General features: G+C 40.6%; 1 protein-coding gene across 1 annotated transcript; it reads left to right on the forward strand.

Annotated features, from left to right (window-relative positions):
* The first annotated feature begins 1,154 nt into the window (after positions 1–1,154).
* Positions 1,155–15,835, forward strand: HRH4 (histamine receptor H4). Its single transcript, XM_007116005.1, is given in 4 exon segments — positions 1,155–1,347; positions 10,182–10,248; positions 10,250–10,343; positions 15,029–15,835. Coding segments are annotated over 4 exon segments (1,161 nt in total).
* The last annotated feature ends 1,208 nt before the right edge of the window (positions 15,836–17,043 follow it).

Here is a 17,043-nt window from a genome sequence, read left to right on the forward strand (position 1 = left end):
ATTTGTGAGGCAGGATCCAAGCAGTATTTGGTGTAGGGCTACCTATTTCTGACTACTGAGGCAAGACCTTTCTGAATATATTACCCAATGCCCCGTGAATTGAGTTTTGTCAGTCTGGCTGGTGGGAACAAAGTCTGTAACTGGCCCCTTGTGACCCCTGGGTATTGTTCCTTCTAATCTTTTTGAGTGGTTCTTCTTCCAGTCTGAGAACATTTCCCCACATACTGTGCTGGTCAGTACCCTGGTAAATACTTGAAAAGGGCCCTTTGCCGCTCTGAAGCACAGAGTTCTGTCTGGTACTGCCCGACTCTCAGCTCTACCTCCTCATCTCAGGGAATCTACTGGGCTCCCCCTGGATGCCCCTCTCTGCTCTGTGCCCTGGAAACTCTCTCAAGACAGTGAGCTGGGGCAACTGCAGGGCTCACCTCATTTTCTCCCCTTCTCAGGGATCACTGTCCTTCATTGCCTGATGTCCATGCCTCAGAAACCATGGTTTCATATATTTTGTACAGTTTTTTCGTTGTTTCAGATGGGATGGTGAATTCAGCCCCTGATATTCTATCTTGCTTGGACGGGAATTTTTTTTTTTTTTGCGGTACGCAGGTCTCTCACTGCTGTGGCCTCTCCCGTTGCGGAGCACAGGCTCCGGACGAGCAGGCTCAGCGGCCATGGCTCACGGGCCCAGCCGCTCCGCGGCATGTGGTATCTTCCCGGACCGGGGCACGAACCCGTGTCCCCTGCATCGGCAGGCGGATTCTCAACCACTGCGCCACCAGGGAAGCCCCAGACGGGAATATTTAACTGGATCTGTATCTTCTCATTTGAGCCCAATTCCTTACCTATATAGTGTATCAATTATATTTTATATATATTATATAATATTGCTCTATTGATGGGAGTCACATCAAAATGTTCAAGATGAAACATTTCACTGTCTTTTGGAAATACTTTCTCAGTGTCAGTTAAAGGGAAACTGTTAACACAAGTTTGCTTTATCAAGAATCAGGAAGTACTATGAAATCAGCATTAGATTTTAAAAACTGTTGTTATGAGTAGGAGACTATATATTTTAGGTATTCGATTGGAAAACACACTTGACAGAATTGTCTTTCCAGCTTAATTTGCTGTATTACGTTTCTTCATCATTTGTTGTGATGCCAGCTACTAATGACACAACTGATTTACCATCAGAAACTAGCATTGCTTTAGCATTTTTAATAAGCTTACTAACTTTTGCTATAATGGTAGGAAATGCTGTGGTCATTTTAGATTTTGTGGTGGACAAAAACCTTAGGCATCAGAGTAATAACTTTTTCCTTAACTTGGCCATTTCTGACTTCTTTGTTGGTAAGTTACATATCTTTATTTAAGATAATCTTTTTCAATTATAATTCATTTCTGAAACCTTAAAATAAGCTTTTATTATTTCAAAGGATTATTAAAAACAAAAGGTTTAAGGATTGAAACTCAGGGGAGGCTATACGCACTGTATGGGCATGTTATATACATGTAAATCAGGTTTGTAGGGGAATTTTCATCTGAAAACTGTTTCTTTTTATGGGATAAAAATAAGTCCAGTATTGCTTTAGTCTAAGAGTTATTTGTTTTTTGACCTATTTTCCTTGTATGTTTAGGTTTATAAGCATTCCTTTTTAAGTAAGCATAGTTTCTTTAATATCACAGTGTTGGAGTAATAGGAAATAATGTACATGCTGGTAATCGGCAAAATCAGAAAATAGGATATTCAGGTCAATTACATAGTATAGTTAATATTATTTCATAATACGGCATAGAATGTTGTAAAGTACACCCAACACTAAACTCCCTTGAATATAATATGGAACCACAGTGTTAATAATTGTAAGAGATCATTGAAATCAAAGTAATCTTTCTTTGAAAACATGCACTATATAATTTCTTACTGCCTGATGATCATTTTTTAACAATGCTTATCATAATGAGTGAATATGCAGAAGTGTCAACTGATGATATGGTTTTATAGGAGCTTCTAGTATAATTTAATCTGTTATTGTGTACAGCTATATAAACGCTTGCATTTATGTTAAAACGAAACAAAACTCATAGAATACTTAGTTTACTGCCTGGAACACAGTGATTGCTCAACAAATGTTAGTCTTTTCACTCTTGATCTCTCTGAAGATAAATGTCAACTCAAACCAAGTACACAAATGTTAGTAGAGTACCTACCATGTAAGTACTGTTAGGTACCAAGTACAGTTAGATAATGAAGAGATATCGAGAAGACTAGGTTAATCTCTTTCTTTAATAAGGTTTCAATACAGTAGAGTAGATAAGAGAAGTTCAGAAATGACTATAACAGGACAGGTTGTTATGAGAACCCATGAAGACCCACCCAGTGCTGCGGGCACTCAGAGGAGGGAGAAAGCACATTTGGTTAGTGGGTAGTGGCCTCTGAAATGAACTTTAAAGGATGGGTAGAATTTCCATAGGCAGAGATGGAGAGGAGAGAGTATTCCAAGAATCAGCAACGATATGCTGGTAGAAAATCATCATGTGTACCTTCCTAAGTGTGAGCTCCAGGCTGGCTAGTATGCAAATGGGCTGTATGAGAACAGCTGAGGGTGAAGTTGGAGTAGTTGGAATCTATATAGTGAAGGCCCTTGACTACTAGTGTGAGTCTGGATTGGAGTTTATTCAGCAGGCAATGTGAGATTTAAGTGAATGACTGAATGGGTTGAAGCTTTACCTCAGAGGCATCAGAAGAGATGTAGCCAGTCGGAGAAGCTGGAGCAGAGGGCAGCTTCATTTCAGAGAGAATCCTGCAGTGACCTTGGCAGAAATCAGCAGTGATGCTCTGAGTGAGGGTGAGGGTGGAAAAGAAGTTCGGGAAGCAGAGCTGCAAGGTGGGGTCAGGCAGGAGAAAGAGGAAGATGTGTTGAAGACTGAGCTCTGGGGGCAGGAGTATGACACTATTCACAGAATTAGGGAGCATTTGTGAAAGCAGCTTCTGCTTCTGATATTGCAATGATAAAAGTTTTGGAGGAAACTTCTAGTTGGAGAGATTGACTTAGGAATCCTGGTATAGAAATTATAGGGTCACAGAAAAAAGTGGGTAGCCAATATAGAAGTATTAAAAAATGCAACAATCTCCCCATTTCTCTCCTCAGTTCTGCCCCTCCAGGTAACCAACATTAACAACTTGATGTAGATCCCGCCACATCATTCTCTATGCTCACATAAACACAGATAAATACACGAGTGTATTTATGTGAACAGAGAATATTCTATTATAAATATATGCATCCCTCTCCTCCTTCTTCACAGAACTGTACAACTTTTAGGTGACACTCAGCGCTTAAAGTGGAGAATGTATTTTGACTACCCCAAAGGGAGTGAGGCCCTGAATACCTGGTGGTCAGGAGGGATGGGGTAAAACTATACCCAACTGAGAGAGCCTGAGGCCTGAAACTTTCGAATGAAGATGGTTCTAGACAAGAACAGAGTGCCTCTGTGTAAGGCCCAATGTCAGCATCATGGCAGCCCCACCATCTTGGGCTTGAGCACCACAACATAAAGATGTGGTTTGCCTTTGAGAAATGTCCCTGCAGATGTGATGATTCAGCAGTCCTGGTGGCCTCCCTCCATCAGCAGGTGGATGGGAAAAGAAATGGCTTTGCTCCAGATGAGAGCGACTGGACACAGGCCAGAATCTCTCTTAATCTGCTGGTCTCATCCTTCATGTTTCCCCTGCCCCCTGCCAGCTTCATCCAGAGGTCCACTTTCTAACACAATATTCACCATGACAGCACAAGACTTAGCAGTGTCTGAGAGTATTCTGTAACAAGGTTTGAGTTTTGTGTCAATGCTCTTCTTTCTTCTTTGCCATGGTCAAAAGTGTACCTTTCAGCTCTGAGCCTGTAGGACCTCATGGTGGTAGCAGTAGACCAGGAAAGAACTTGTAAGAGATTTTCTGTAGTTACAATATAGCAATTCTTAATATTTGGGGTCATGAGACCCAGAGCTCCAGAACCACGTGGCGATGCTAGTGCAGGTGAGAGCATCACATGTGCTCGGTATGGTGGGCTTTCTGGCTCAATGTCTTTTCACAGGTTTCTGAACTGCCCTCCTGTTGAGAATTTAAATTTGTGGCACCAAAAAAAAAAAAAAAAAAAAAAAAATTTGTGGCACCTGAGAAGCTTCCCAGGCTGAATTTAGTTGAAAAGCAAAGACTTATTGAGGAAAAATTCCAGTACTAGCTACACTGATATATGTCATCTATACACTATTCCAGAAAAAAATACTATTTATATCTTTATTGGTATAAAATTGGTATCACATAACTGATGTTTCCATCTGTGGGTACCTTTTTCACATCTACATTTGTGTGGGCATGTATGGCCTACATAAGCATGTGATGGATGATCCAGACAGGATCTTCAAGGGCAAAAGGTGGTTGCTGATGACAGAGTCTGAACCACATTTTCAGGATGGCAAAGTTTATCTTTAGTACAGGCATACCTCAGAGGTACTGTGGGTTCAGTTCCAGACCACTGCAATAAAACAAATATCAAAATAAGAGTCACTTGAATTTGTTGGTTTCCCAGTGCATATAAAAGGTGTAGGTGTAGTCTACTAAGTGTGCAAAAGCATTATGTCTAAAAAAACAATGTACATACCTTAATTTAAAAATACTCTATTGCTAGAAAATGCTAACGAGCATCTGAGTCTTCATTGGATCATAATCTTTTTGCTCATGGAAGGTCTTGCCTCGATGGTGATGGATGCTGACTGATCAGGGTGGTGGCTGCTGAAGGCTGGGGTGCCTGGTGGCAATTTCTTAAAGTAAGACAACAGTGAGAATTGCTGCATCCATTGACTCTTCCTTTCACTTGAATACTTAGAGGTCATTTTAGGGTTATTAATTGGCTTAATTTCAATATTGTTGTGTCTCAGGGAATAGTGAAACCTGAGGAGAGGATAGAGACTGGGAAATGGCAGGGTGGTGGAGCAGTCAGAACGTACATGACATTTATTAAGTTCACCGTCTTACATGGGCACAGTTTGTGGAGCTCCAAAACAATTAAAATAGTAACATCAAAGATCACCATAACAAATATAATAATAAAAAAATTTAAAATATTGCTAGAATTAGCAAAATGTGACACAGAGACACAAAGTAAGCAAATATTTTTGGAAAAAATAGTGCCGATAGACTTTGCTCGATGCAGCGTTGCCACGAACCTTCCATTTGTAAAATATGCAATATCCATGAAGTGCAATAAAGTGAAGCATAATAGAATGAAGTATGCCTGTACCTTCATGCCTTGGTTCAGGACACTTCTCTTTCCCTCTGTGTTAGTCAGCTTGGGCTGCCCCAACAAAATAATCACAGTCTGGGTGACTTAACAGCAATTTACATTCTCACAGCTCTGGAGCCTGGGAAATCCCAGATCTAGGTGCCAGCTGATTTGGTTCCTGGTGAGGGCTCTCTCCCTGGGTTGTAGATGGCTGCCTTCTTGCTTCACCCTCATATGGCCTGGAGACAGAGCTATCAAGTGAGCTCTCTGGTGTTTCTTCTTATAAGGACACTAATCCTGTTGGATTAGGGCTCTACCCTTACGACCTAATTTAACTTTAATTACCTCCTTATAGGTCCTATCACCCTGGGGGTTTGGGTTTCAACATATGATTTTTGGTGGGGGGGACACAAACATTTAGTCCATAATACCCTCTATACAATCACTGTTATCAACACACTCCTCTGTTGGCCCAAAGAATTCACTGGGCCTTTTAGCTCCCCTAACCTTTTTTTTTTTTTTTTTTTGACTGTGCCACTTGGCATGGCATGTGGGATTTTAGTTCCCCCACCAGGGATCAAACCCTCGCCCCCTGAAGTGGAAGCATGGAGTCTTAACCACTGGACCACCAGGGAAGTCCCTCCCCTGACCTTTCGATTATCATTTTCTCATGGAAGATGCAGCTTCTTAACTGGCTTCAGAAAGAAGGGGCGGTACCGGACTGGTAACAATTTTTACGCAAACTGGGCTTTCCCATCCTCATCTATTCATTCATCCCATACTGATTTATTTTGAACAAGGCACCCATTCAGGTGTTGGGGATATATCAGTGAAAATACAGACAAAAATCCTTACCCTCGTGGTGCTTGTATTTTTCCTGGGAGCAGGGGCCAGGAGAGGAAAGTAAACAGTATAAATAAGTAAATAAAACAACATAGCATTTTAGAGGTTGATCATTGTTACTGAGAAAAACATAATAGCAGGGAGGAAATGTGTTAGAGGTAGAGGTTGCAATGTAAACCTCAGGGGTAGGGCTCACTGAGGAAGATGCATTGGAGTAAACAAAAGGAGCCTCTGAGGGAAGAGTGGTTCATGCCCAGGAAACCCATGCAAGAATCTGAGGGTGTGTGTATGGTGTATTTGACTCCAGATAGGGTGAAGCACAATGAGCTAGGGGTGGAGGGAGTAGCAGAGGGTTTCTTCTCTCCTCCCCCTGGCTCCTTCACTTCCTTTTTATTTGCTTCACCATCTTCTTTTAATATACTTTGTTTTCCCTCACTCCCCTGCCTTCCCACTGCCACAATTGGTCCTGCCAAAGGCTTATTGCTCTTTTCAAGGACCTGGCTATTAGTTTTTCTTACCAAGCCTATTTGACCCAGAAGCATGACTCCAGAGTGGAAGTTATGGAAACACCTAGGAATGGGTATATCACAGATGTATTTCAGGTTCATGGTTTCAGGTTCAGTTTCAGGTTCTGAAACTCCTTTGGAAGGAGCCGCAAAAGCACTCAACAAGACAGAGGAACTGAGCGTGATGTTACACTAAACCATCCCAAAGAACTCAAGGTGACAGCAGGGTTTCATTAAAACAAAAGGAAGAGACTTAAGCCTGTTTTCAATTAACTGCTATTTCAAGCAGCTCCAGAGGTTTTGAACACACCTTTCTCTTTTATCTAATTCAGAAAGTTTGTGAAAAATATTATCAAGAAATAGACAATGGCATCTGTAATGCAAATGATTGGTGGCATCCTTCTCTTCTTTCTCATCCAGGGGAGGAAATGAGTGTGTATGTGGAAAATTCTCCTGTCGGGAACATTGGAAGCCACAACTCTGGGCCAAAATATAATAAATTTCTCTGTTTTGAAGATACTTTGATTTATCTCAGGTGATCCTGAGATACCACGGGTGCACACACACACACACACACACACACACACACACACACACACACACACACCCACCCCTTTGAGATGGAAGGCACCATAAGGAAGCTTAGAGAATTACACCCATTATCTTGTAATAACCTATAATGGAGTATAATCTTCAAAAACACTGAATCACTATGGTGTACACCTGAAACTAACACAATACTGTAAATCAACTATACTTCAATTAAAAAAATAAAATATGCCAGAAATGTTTAGAATCCTAAAAGATATATATACACACACACATATACATTCATACACATACAGTTAAAATGTAAAACAAGCAGGCAATTTGAACTACAGGTAAGAACTGACCATACAACTCTTCTTCTCGATGATGTCTTGTCTCTCATATTTGTATGTAAATCTAGGTACAGGACACTAAGTTCTGCATTTCCTTACACTGGTTCTAAAACAACACCTTTATATCCTCATGTCATCTTTTTTTTTTTTTTTAGGTTGTTTCCCTCGCTTGCCTATTGTAAATAGTGCTTCAATGAGTATTGGGTGCATGTATCTTTTCGAATTATAGTATTGTCTGGATATATGCCCAGGATTGGAATTGCAGGATCATATGGCAACTCTATTTTTAGTTTTTTAAGGAACCTCCATACTGTTTTCCATAGTGGCTACACCAATTTACATTCCCACCAACAATGTAAGAGGGTTCTCTTTTCTCCACACCCTCTCCAGTATTTGTTATTTGCAGACTTTTTAATGATGGTCATTCTGACTGGTGTGAGGTAGTACCTCACTGTTGTTTTGATTTGCATTTCTCTAATAATTAGCAATGTTGAGCATCCTTTCATGTACCTGTTGGCCATCTCTATGTCTTCTTTGGAGAAATGTCTATTTAGGTCTTCTGTCCATTTTTGATTGGGTTGTGGTTTTTTGGTATTGAGTTGTATGAGCTGTTTGGATATTTTGGAAATTGAGCCCTTGTTGGTCACATCATTTGCAAACATCTTCTCCCAGTCTGTAGGTTGTCTTTTCATTTTGTGTGTGGTTTCATTGCTGTACAGCAGCTCATAAGTTTGAATAGGTTCCATTTGTTTACTTTTGCTTTTATTTCTATTGCCTTGGGAGACTGACCTAAGAAAAATGATTGGTATGATTTATGTCAGAGAATGTTTTGCCTATGTTCTCTTCTAAGAGTTTCATGGTGTCATGTCTTTTTTTTTTTTTACAATAATTATCTTTAAAATATACATTTTTAAATATTTTATTTTATTTATTTTTTATATAGCAGGTTCTTATTGGTTATCTATTTTATATTATATATTAGTTATATATTAGTGTATATATGTCACTCCCAATCTCCCAATTCATCCCACCACCAGCACCCCACCCCGCTTTCCCCCCTTGGTGTCCATACGTTTGTTCTCTACATCTGTGTCTCTATTTCTGCCTTGCAAACCAGTTCATCTGCACCATTTTTCTAGATTCCACATATATGCATTTATATACGATATTTGTTTTTCTCTTTCTGATTTACTTCACTTTGTATGACAGTCTCTAGGTGCATCCACATCTCTACAAATGACCCAATTACATTCCTTTTTATGGCTGAGTAATATTCCATTGTATATATGTACCACATCTTCTTTATCCATTTGTCTGTCGATGGGCATTTAGGTTGCTTCCATGACCTGGCTATTGTAAATAGTGCTGCAATGAACATTGGGGTGCTCATGTCATCTTGTTTTGGGAGAATGCAGGGCTTCCTTCAATCTTCCCTGTCCTTTTCTTTTACCTTTACTATTGTTCTTCATGATAGGCTAAGTTGGTTCTCATATGGAAAATGGGAATTCCTGCCAAGTGCCTTCATAAAATATGAAGATATCCAACAAAATAAGATTTCAACCGAGCTTCCACCTAATAGATTATTTTCTTAGTGAGTAGACCACCTGTCTGAAATGTCAATACAACTGAAAACCCCTATAAGGCTAAAGGAAAAGGAACCCAGTTCAGTCATTTTCCACAATGAAGCAGTTTCTGTGCTAAGTTGAATCACTCAGGTATTTGTTCATTCGGTGAAGGGTAGCAGTTAAAGTCAGGGGTTATGAAATCACATTGCTTGGTTTCAAATCCAATTTTCCCCTTACTTGGGTTAATTATGTCTTCTTTTTGAACTTCAGATTCCTCATCTGCTAACTCAGCATGGTGCCTACCTCACAAAGTTTCTATGAAAGTTAAATGAGATGATATATGTAATACACATAACACAATGTCCAGCATGTGGTAATTGCACAATACCTATTAGCTGTTATTAATTTCCTTGAGTTAAATGTGCGAGCCATTGGTCAACTCTGGATGTTGTGAAAAATATAAAGATCGACTTTCCACACAGTCCGAGTCCTCAGGAGAAACAACTTAACATATGACAACGATATAAAGTAGGATATATTTGTACATGAGAGGGGGAGAGATGAGTGAAGTGCCAGGAGAGGGCAGGTGACAGAGGGGTCACTTCTACCCAGGAAGTTCCAGGAAAGATGACAAGGAGGATGTCACTTTTTAAACTAAGTGAATAATTAGAAGGAATTAAATAGACTTCTCCGTAGAAGAGAGGAGGATATTCTAGGAAGAAAGAATGTTGTTGGCAAAGGCAAAGAGATGTGACAATGTGAGATGTGTTTGGGGGAAGGGTGGCCCATCCTGTTTGGGTTGGATGATGAACACAAAGATGATGTGTGCTGTATATGGCTGGAAATACATGTTGGGACCTGAACTTAATTTGGAAAGTAATAAGAAGCCATTGAAGGTACGATGTTTGTGACAGCTATTTTAAAAATGGTATTTAAAGAATGTGTAGGAGATCAGTCCTGAGTTTGTTGATGAAATACCATGAATTTCTAAATTATAATCAAGCTCTTTTTGGTCAGTTCAGATAGTTCATTGTGTTGTGTTCCTATGTCTCTTTGTATTCATTGATATGTGCTATTTTTCTTTACCCCCATTTTTTCCCTGTACAGGTGTGATCTCCATTCCTTTGTACATCCCTCACAGGCTGTTCGACTGGAAGTTTGAAGATAACATCTGCATTTTGGCTCACTATTGACTATCTTTTGTGTACAACATCTGTGTATAACATTGTACTCATCAGCTTTGATCGATACCAGTCAGTCTCGAATGCTGTAAGTCAAAATATTAATTTATCCTCCTTAGAAGATTATATACTTGTAAATTTTGGGTCCCCAAGCAAAAAAATTTTTTGTTTAATTGGCAAAACTTAGAGAAGCCTGTTACCCTTTTGTTGTCTAGCACTAAGTTCTCATTGGTGCTTAGAGAACATTTTCTGTGTGATTTGGTTAGGTCACTCCCTTATGTACCACTAAAATGGGAAGGTGTCCACCAAAATCCAAGGCAAGTTGTGAGAAGTGGTAAATCGAGTCCGTAGTAGATCGGATATGCATGAGTCTCACAGTAGGTTTATCTGTTCAACTCCTTAGACAACTTGAGACCTGAATGTTTTCTTCAGGATGGAACTTGGTGGGTGATTAGAAAGACTCCCAGACTTCTGAATGTCATGAGAAAATTAATTTTGAATGACCAAAGGAAAAGACAGTATACAGGGAAGCTATAGGTTATACAGTGGCACTAACCAGAAACTAACCAGTGCCAGTTTAGGACCCATGCCAAGAAAGTCTGAACTTACCCAAGATTTAGAACAGTGTCATCAACTAGTTCATGACAGTTCTTAAGCTAAATTTATCACCAATAGAATAAAGGAGAGAATAAGGTTGATGTTAATAAGGATGAGGGGTGGGAAGAGGCCACAGAAACATGGATGGTGATCTGAAGTCTTTGAGACCTAGATGGGAAACTTCCTTCACTCCTGAGTCCCAGGGACCCAAATGTGTGGGAAACAACTGTGTGACAGGGATTTTGCTAAGGACACAAAACTGAATCTCCAGAGTCTTTCTTTTTGAGGAGCATAACAGTCTAATGTGGACACAGATCCATAAACAAAGGGACTAAGTGTGGTGCTGGAGGCACTGAGAGGACAGTGACAGTTCTTTCCTGGGAGAGGTGTGCAGCTTGGGGGCAGACAGGATCGGGAGGGTGCACTGGACAGGCAAGGATAAACTGCCGTAATGAAGAGACTCCAAAATGCTGAGACCAAACAAGACAGAAGCTAACTTTTCTCTCATAGAACAGTTCAGGAAGATGGGAAGGCTCTGCTCCAGGAACTCACCCAGGGACCCAGGCTCTGTACCCTCTAGAGTAGGGACCTTTGGTGTCTGTTGCAACTGCTCAAATAAAACTTTATTATCCAAACAGGTGGTGGGCCACACTTGCTCCATGGACAGTGGTTTGCTGACCCCCACCCGCCCTAAGTCATTAACCTCCTCTGCACACTCCAAGTCACGTTGTAGTCACTCCAGGTTCTAGAAAGGAAGGGCAAAAGTCAGAAGTCTAGGGTAAGGGATTTTCTTTTAACCAAGTAGTGCAGAATCACACAATCATTTCCACTCACCTTTCATTGGTGAAATTTAGTCATGTGGTCTTACCTTACTTCAAGGGAAGCTGGGAAGTGTGGCCTCTAGCTGAGCTGCCATATGGCCAGGAAGAAGTAGAGAATGGATGTGGTGGGACAGCCAGACACTTGACATTGAGTACTTTATTGGCATCAGAGTCCACTGCAGTTTGTACTGGACGAACTCTGGAGAGAGTACAGATCAGTTTGGATTAGCAATCCAGAAGCCTATAATCTCAGATTTTTCAAACTGATAGTAATCCATTATTGAGTCATGAAATCAGTTCAGTGGGTTATTATGTCACTCTTTCGTAGAATGAAAAAATATGGAAAGAAGTACAATAGAACTTAACAAGCTAGAGTATAAAATATCAGAGTACCTTGTGCATAATAAAGGTAAGTATTGTTTTATGAATACCTTTGTCTGTATACTTCATTAGGGTATAAAATGTATTTCTTACTTTAGGTCACAGTCAAAATGTTTGAAAAGCAGTGCTCTAATTAATAATCTTTCTTAACTAAATCTTTAATTTGTACTGTAAAATTTTCCTTTCTTTCTGGGTTTTCATTTTAATCTTCACTGAGTGTTCCTAGTTAGTGTTCACTGGGACATTTCTTCACTGAACATCCAAGCTCTTGAGTCAACCTCAGCTTTGTGTTAGGGTAAGGGATGGCTTGCCCCGTTAGAAAAAGGGCTTAGAAGTTACAGAGAGTTGAGGAGTGATGTCCAGAGAGAAAATGGGTAGGCTTGTTTCTTGGTCTTGCCCTGAGAAATTCCCCTGGCAATGGAGGCTGTAAACTTGGTGAGGGCCAGGTCAGCTGGATCCGGGTCCCTGGTACACAGCACAGAGTCAAGTGTAAAAAGTGCTCCATGCATGAGTGTATGAATGCTCACGGGGGTGCTCAGGCAGCACTCGCACCTCTGTTGGCTGAGTTCCAACACAGCTGTATGAAGCCAGAAGGAAGCCTTTAAAGACCACAGGAGCTCATAGGAAGTGATCATGCGGAACTGAGCTCTTGCTGTAGCTAAAAGTAGAGGAGACAGTGTAATAGGGGAAGGCGGCAGGCTGGGCTTGGGAAATGGAAATCTGACAATAGTTTGGGGAAGGAAGGCTCGATGCAGATGGCAGTGCATGACAAGCACTTAGAATGGCTCTGCAATCCCATCTCATTATTAACACCATCAAGTTCCAGGGGTTGCTCTGCCTCACAAAAGAAACCGGACTGACAGAATGTTTGGATATCTTATTGGGGTGGGGAAGGAAGCAGGGTAAGAGACAACATCCTGAATAATGGACATATTCTGTAGTGGGTGAGAACTGGGCCACTAATGAATTTCAGGGAGGCACGGGCCTGGATTTAAGCAATGCTTGAACTGTCATCTCTCAAAAATGCTACCCAGAGATGAAGAGATTGGCATCATCTTCTCCATTCCCTTGTATGTCCATTATCCCATTTGACCTTATGCATAACAGAAAAGAGATTACTTTCCAGCATATTGCATCATATCATTACAAAGGCTGAACAGAGCAATTAAAAAACGAAATGCAGTTTTATGACCATCTGGGTATCGTTACCATCTTCATAATCATTAGATTTAGTGCAAGTATTAATTAGTGGTATGAGAAGCAGATGGCAAAAAAATGTATTGTATATGGGAGCTTGTGGTCAGCGCCATATGCATTTTAGCTTAGCCTCAGAAATACCAGTAATTTGGAAAAAGAAAAAAAAGAAAAAGAAAACCCCACTTCCCTGCAGTTTTTAAAAATAACTTTTTTTTTTTTTTTAAAACCAGCCTCCTTTTACCTCTAGCCAATTGGTGAGCCCTTTCCAGCATGTACAATCCATCAAAGAAAGACAGTGCTGGGCACTGTTACACCCCTTTAATAAAAATGAGAAACCACTTTAGAACAAGACTTAACAACTCACAGAGAAAATAGCACTTGAGAGATGGTGAAAGGGAAGTGTGTTCCAACTTCATGGGTAAATCATTTCCTTTCCCTTGAGTGCAAAAGGCAGAAAAACATGGAATATTTGGGCTGGAAGGAATCTTACTGATCTAAAAGGTGTCCAGAGAGGTTGTGTGCTCTAGGTCCCCTTAAGAAAGTCTTGGGTCACACGTTTATCCCTCATACAGGGTGGATGGCATTTCAGATTTCTTACAGAAGATTTCAGAATCAATCAAAAGTCATGGGTCTTGGGCTTCCCTGGCGGCGCAGTGGTTGAGAGTCCACCTGCCGATGCAGGGGACACGGGTTCGTGCCCTGGTTTGGGAAGATCCCACATGCCGCGGAGCGGCTGGGCCCGTGAGCCGTGGCCGCTGAGCCTGCGCGTCCGGAGCCTGTGCTCCGCAACGGGAGAGGCCACAACAGTGAGAGGCCCGCCTACCGCAAAAAAAAAAAAAAAAAAAAAAGAAAGAAAGAAAAACGTCATGGGTCTTGTGATCCAAGAGCAATCCTCCATCTCATTTTCCCTTACAGAAGCCTGTCCTTGTGACCAAGTGGACTTAGAACATTCTTCACCCCTATAAAAAGACCGTGGCACTCACCACAGCCATGGCTCTCCAGTGGCTGGCCACCACTGCTTTGGCACCATTTTTGTCAGGTAGATACGTTTGTAGAAAGAAATGATTTGGTCACGCTCAGTAACACTGTAGTATCTCCCCACAGCTGGTTTAAACTTTCTTTTTGTGCGTCATCTTGTGGGAGTAACATAAGAGTTCTTCTCTTTTTTTGGACCCCACCTTGAAGGCTCAGCATAAACTGCAGAGTAGATTCTTCCTAAATACTGGATTTAGAAAAGCCAGTGTCTTTGAAACTTTTCTGACTGTAACTTCAGTGATAAATGCATTTTACACTATGATTCAGTACACACATTTCTCTTTCTCTACGTATATCTATATTCCCAAAGCAAAAGTTTCATCAAATAATACATATCTTTATGATGTGTGATGCATTCTGACACTGATTATTCCAATCATTAAAAAAATTGCTGCCCATGACCCATCTGACAAGTTAAAAACACCGTGAAAATGGGCATTTAGTTTCAGTTAACAGTTCAGGTTAGTGTCTGTGGACTAGGAAAAACGGCATTCTTATTTTAGATATCAACCTTGACATTTTCTATAGTGTCAGAGGTTTAACCTTGAACTGCTAAGAAAGTCTACATCTTGGCCCAGGGTCCACCGAAATTGAACCCTCTGCCCTGGCCCAGATCATGTTACCCCAATTCAGTGAATATCCCCGCTTTGCACATCCCTGAAACTCCTGAGGGCCCATGGTATGCTTTGTGCAATCAACATATGCTCATTGTATTGAAAATAATTTATTTGGTTTCTTTTAGGTATCTTACAGAGCTCAACACACTGGGATCTTGAAGATTGTGGTTCTGATGGTGGCCGTCTGGGTAGTGGCCTTCTTAGTGCATGGGCTAATAATTCTAGTTTCAGAGGCCTGGAAGAAAGGGAAGGGGGATTGTGAACCTGGATTCTTTACAGAATGGTATATCCTTGCCCTCATGGTACTCTTGGAATTCATGATCCCAGTCCTGTTAATGGCTTATTTCAACATGTATATTTACTGGAGCCTATGGAAGCGGGGTAATCTCAGTAGGTGGCATTCTAGATTCACTTCTGTCTCTTCCAGTAGCTATGGATGCTCATTCAGGAGTGGACTGTTTTCAAGGACATCTTTTTCTAACCCAGAGGAAGCAGCAGCGTCCCTTCATTCGGAGAAACCAAGAAGAAAGAGCAGGCTCTTGTTTTCCTCAATAGCCCAGACAAATAGTGTAACTGCTTCCAAAACGGAATCCCTCTCCCATTCAGATTCCCTAGTTCTTCAACAGAGGGAACATCTTGAGCTGTGCAGAGGCAGGAAATTAGCTAAGTCACTGGCCATTCTCTTAGGTGTTTTTGCCATTTGCTGGGCTCCCTACTCTCTGTTCACAATTATTCGTTCAATATCCCCCACAGACCTCAGTCTGTCAGCAACAGCTGTGTACGAGTTCACATTTTGGCTTCAGAGGTTCAATTCCTTTGACAATCCTTTTTTGTATCAGCTGTGTCACAAGCGTTTTCAGAAGGCTTTCTTGAAAATATTTTGTGTGAAAAAGCAGTCCATACCATCACACAATCGGTCAACGTCCTCTTAATCTTTGTGCCTATGTAAATTTCAGTCTCGCTCTCACCTAAATGAATCTGGCTTTTATCTTGCCCTTTCCACTCTGCTGAAAAAGTCTAGAAAATCATAACACTTGAAAACTTAAAAAAAAAAACACCTGGAACCTAGAAGTCAGTGGAAAATTATTCCAGTTAATATCAACAGCATAATTAGAAATTGACAATAATATTTTTGTAAACTCATAACCACAAAAGCACTATATTTTTCTTAGTCATCACCTCTTCTTTGTCTTTTAGATCTTAAATAACATTGATTGTGAAATTCAAGAATTTTGGTTTTTCTATGTTCAGTGTTTGCTACAGTCTTAAGTGAATTTCCCTTTTTTATTTTACAGTGATGAAAACTCGTCACGCTTTAAGATCATTCCCTGAAGTATACAGTAGAAAAAAAAGAGCTCTTGTGCCCTCTTTGCTGGGGGTGGGTAACTGTTATGGTCACTGGGCAGGCGAATTAGGGTTTGAATTGGCAGGACAGGGGTTGAGGGTGGCCAGATAGAAGAGCAGAGGGCATGTGTACTTCCAGACTCTATATTCCTGATCCCAGATAAGAAGGAAGTGTGAGATGAGGGAGGAAAAAGGAGGTCACTGCAGCTCTCAGAGGTCCTCAATGAAGTTATCTTGGAGGCCCTGGCAATCAGAGGATGTCAGGGTGAGGGACAGGCAATGTGTTGAAAGGATGGCTTTCCCTATTCCTTCCTGCCCCCTTCTCCCAATTATCACATCAGCTCAAACTTCTCTGTGAGAAAATATGGAAGAAAGAGAAAGGCTAAGAGATGCAAAAGGACTATATGATTAAACCTGATGTACCTGGTGTAACATTCACAGAACTAGTACGTGTCAATAATTATGAATAAAATATATTTCTGTGTTTGATGTTTTTAACTCGTGTGCTCAAAATTTTACACTGAAGTGCTCAGAGTGATTCCTTTATTATGCAGTTAATGTAGGTTATACCTTACTGATGAGTTGCATTTTATTAGACGTGACATTTTGTTCTTTTTGTCATTATTAATATTTTTATAGTGCTCTTTCCTGTCTTTGTCATAACATTTCATTTTCACTTCATAGTTAATTTAATCTATTCTGTAAGGTTTTATCAGTGTTTCTTCTATAACTTTTCAGAGTTCTTTTTTTTCTTTGGTGGGGAGCATTATCTTTATTTTTTTAATTTTATTCTTTT

This window comes from Physeter macrocephalus, chromosome 19 (genome assembly GCF_002837175.3).
Source record: "Physeter macrocephalus isolate SW-GA chromosome 19, ASM283717v5, whole genome shotgun sequence".
Classification (NCBI taxonomy): Eukaryota; Metazoa; Chordata; class Mammalia; order Artiodactyla; family Physeteridae; genus Physeter; species Physeter macrocephalus.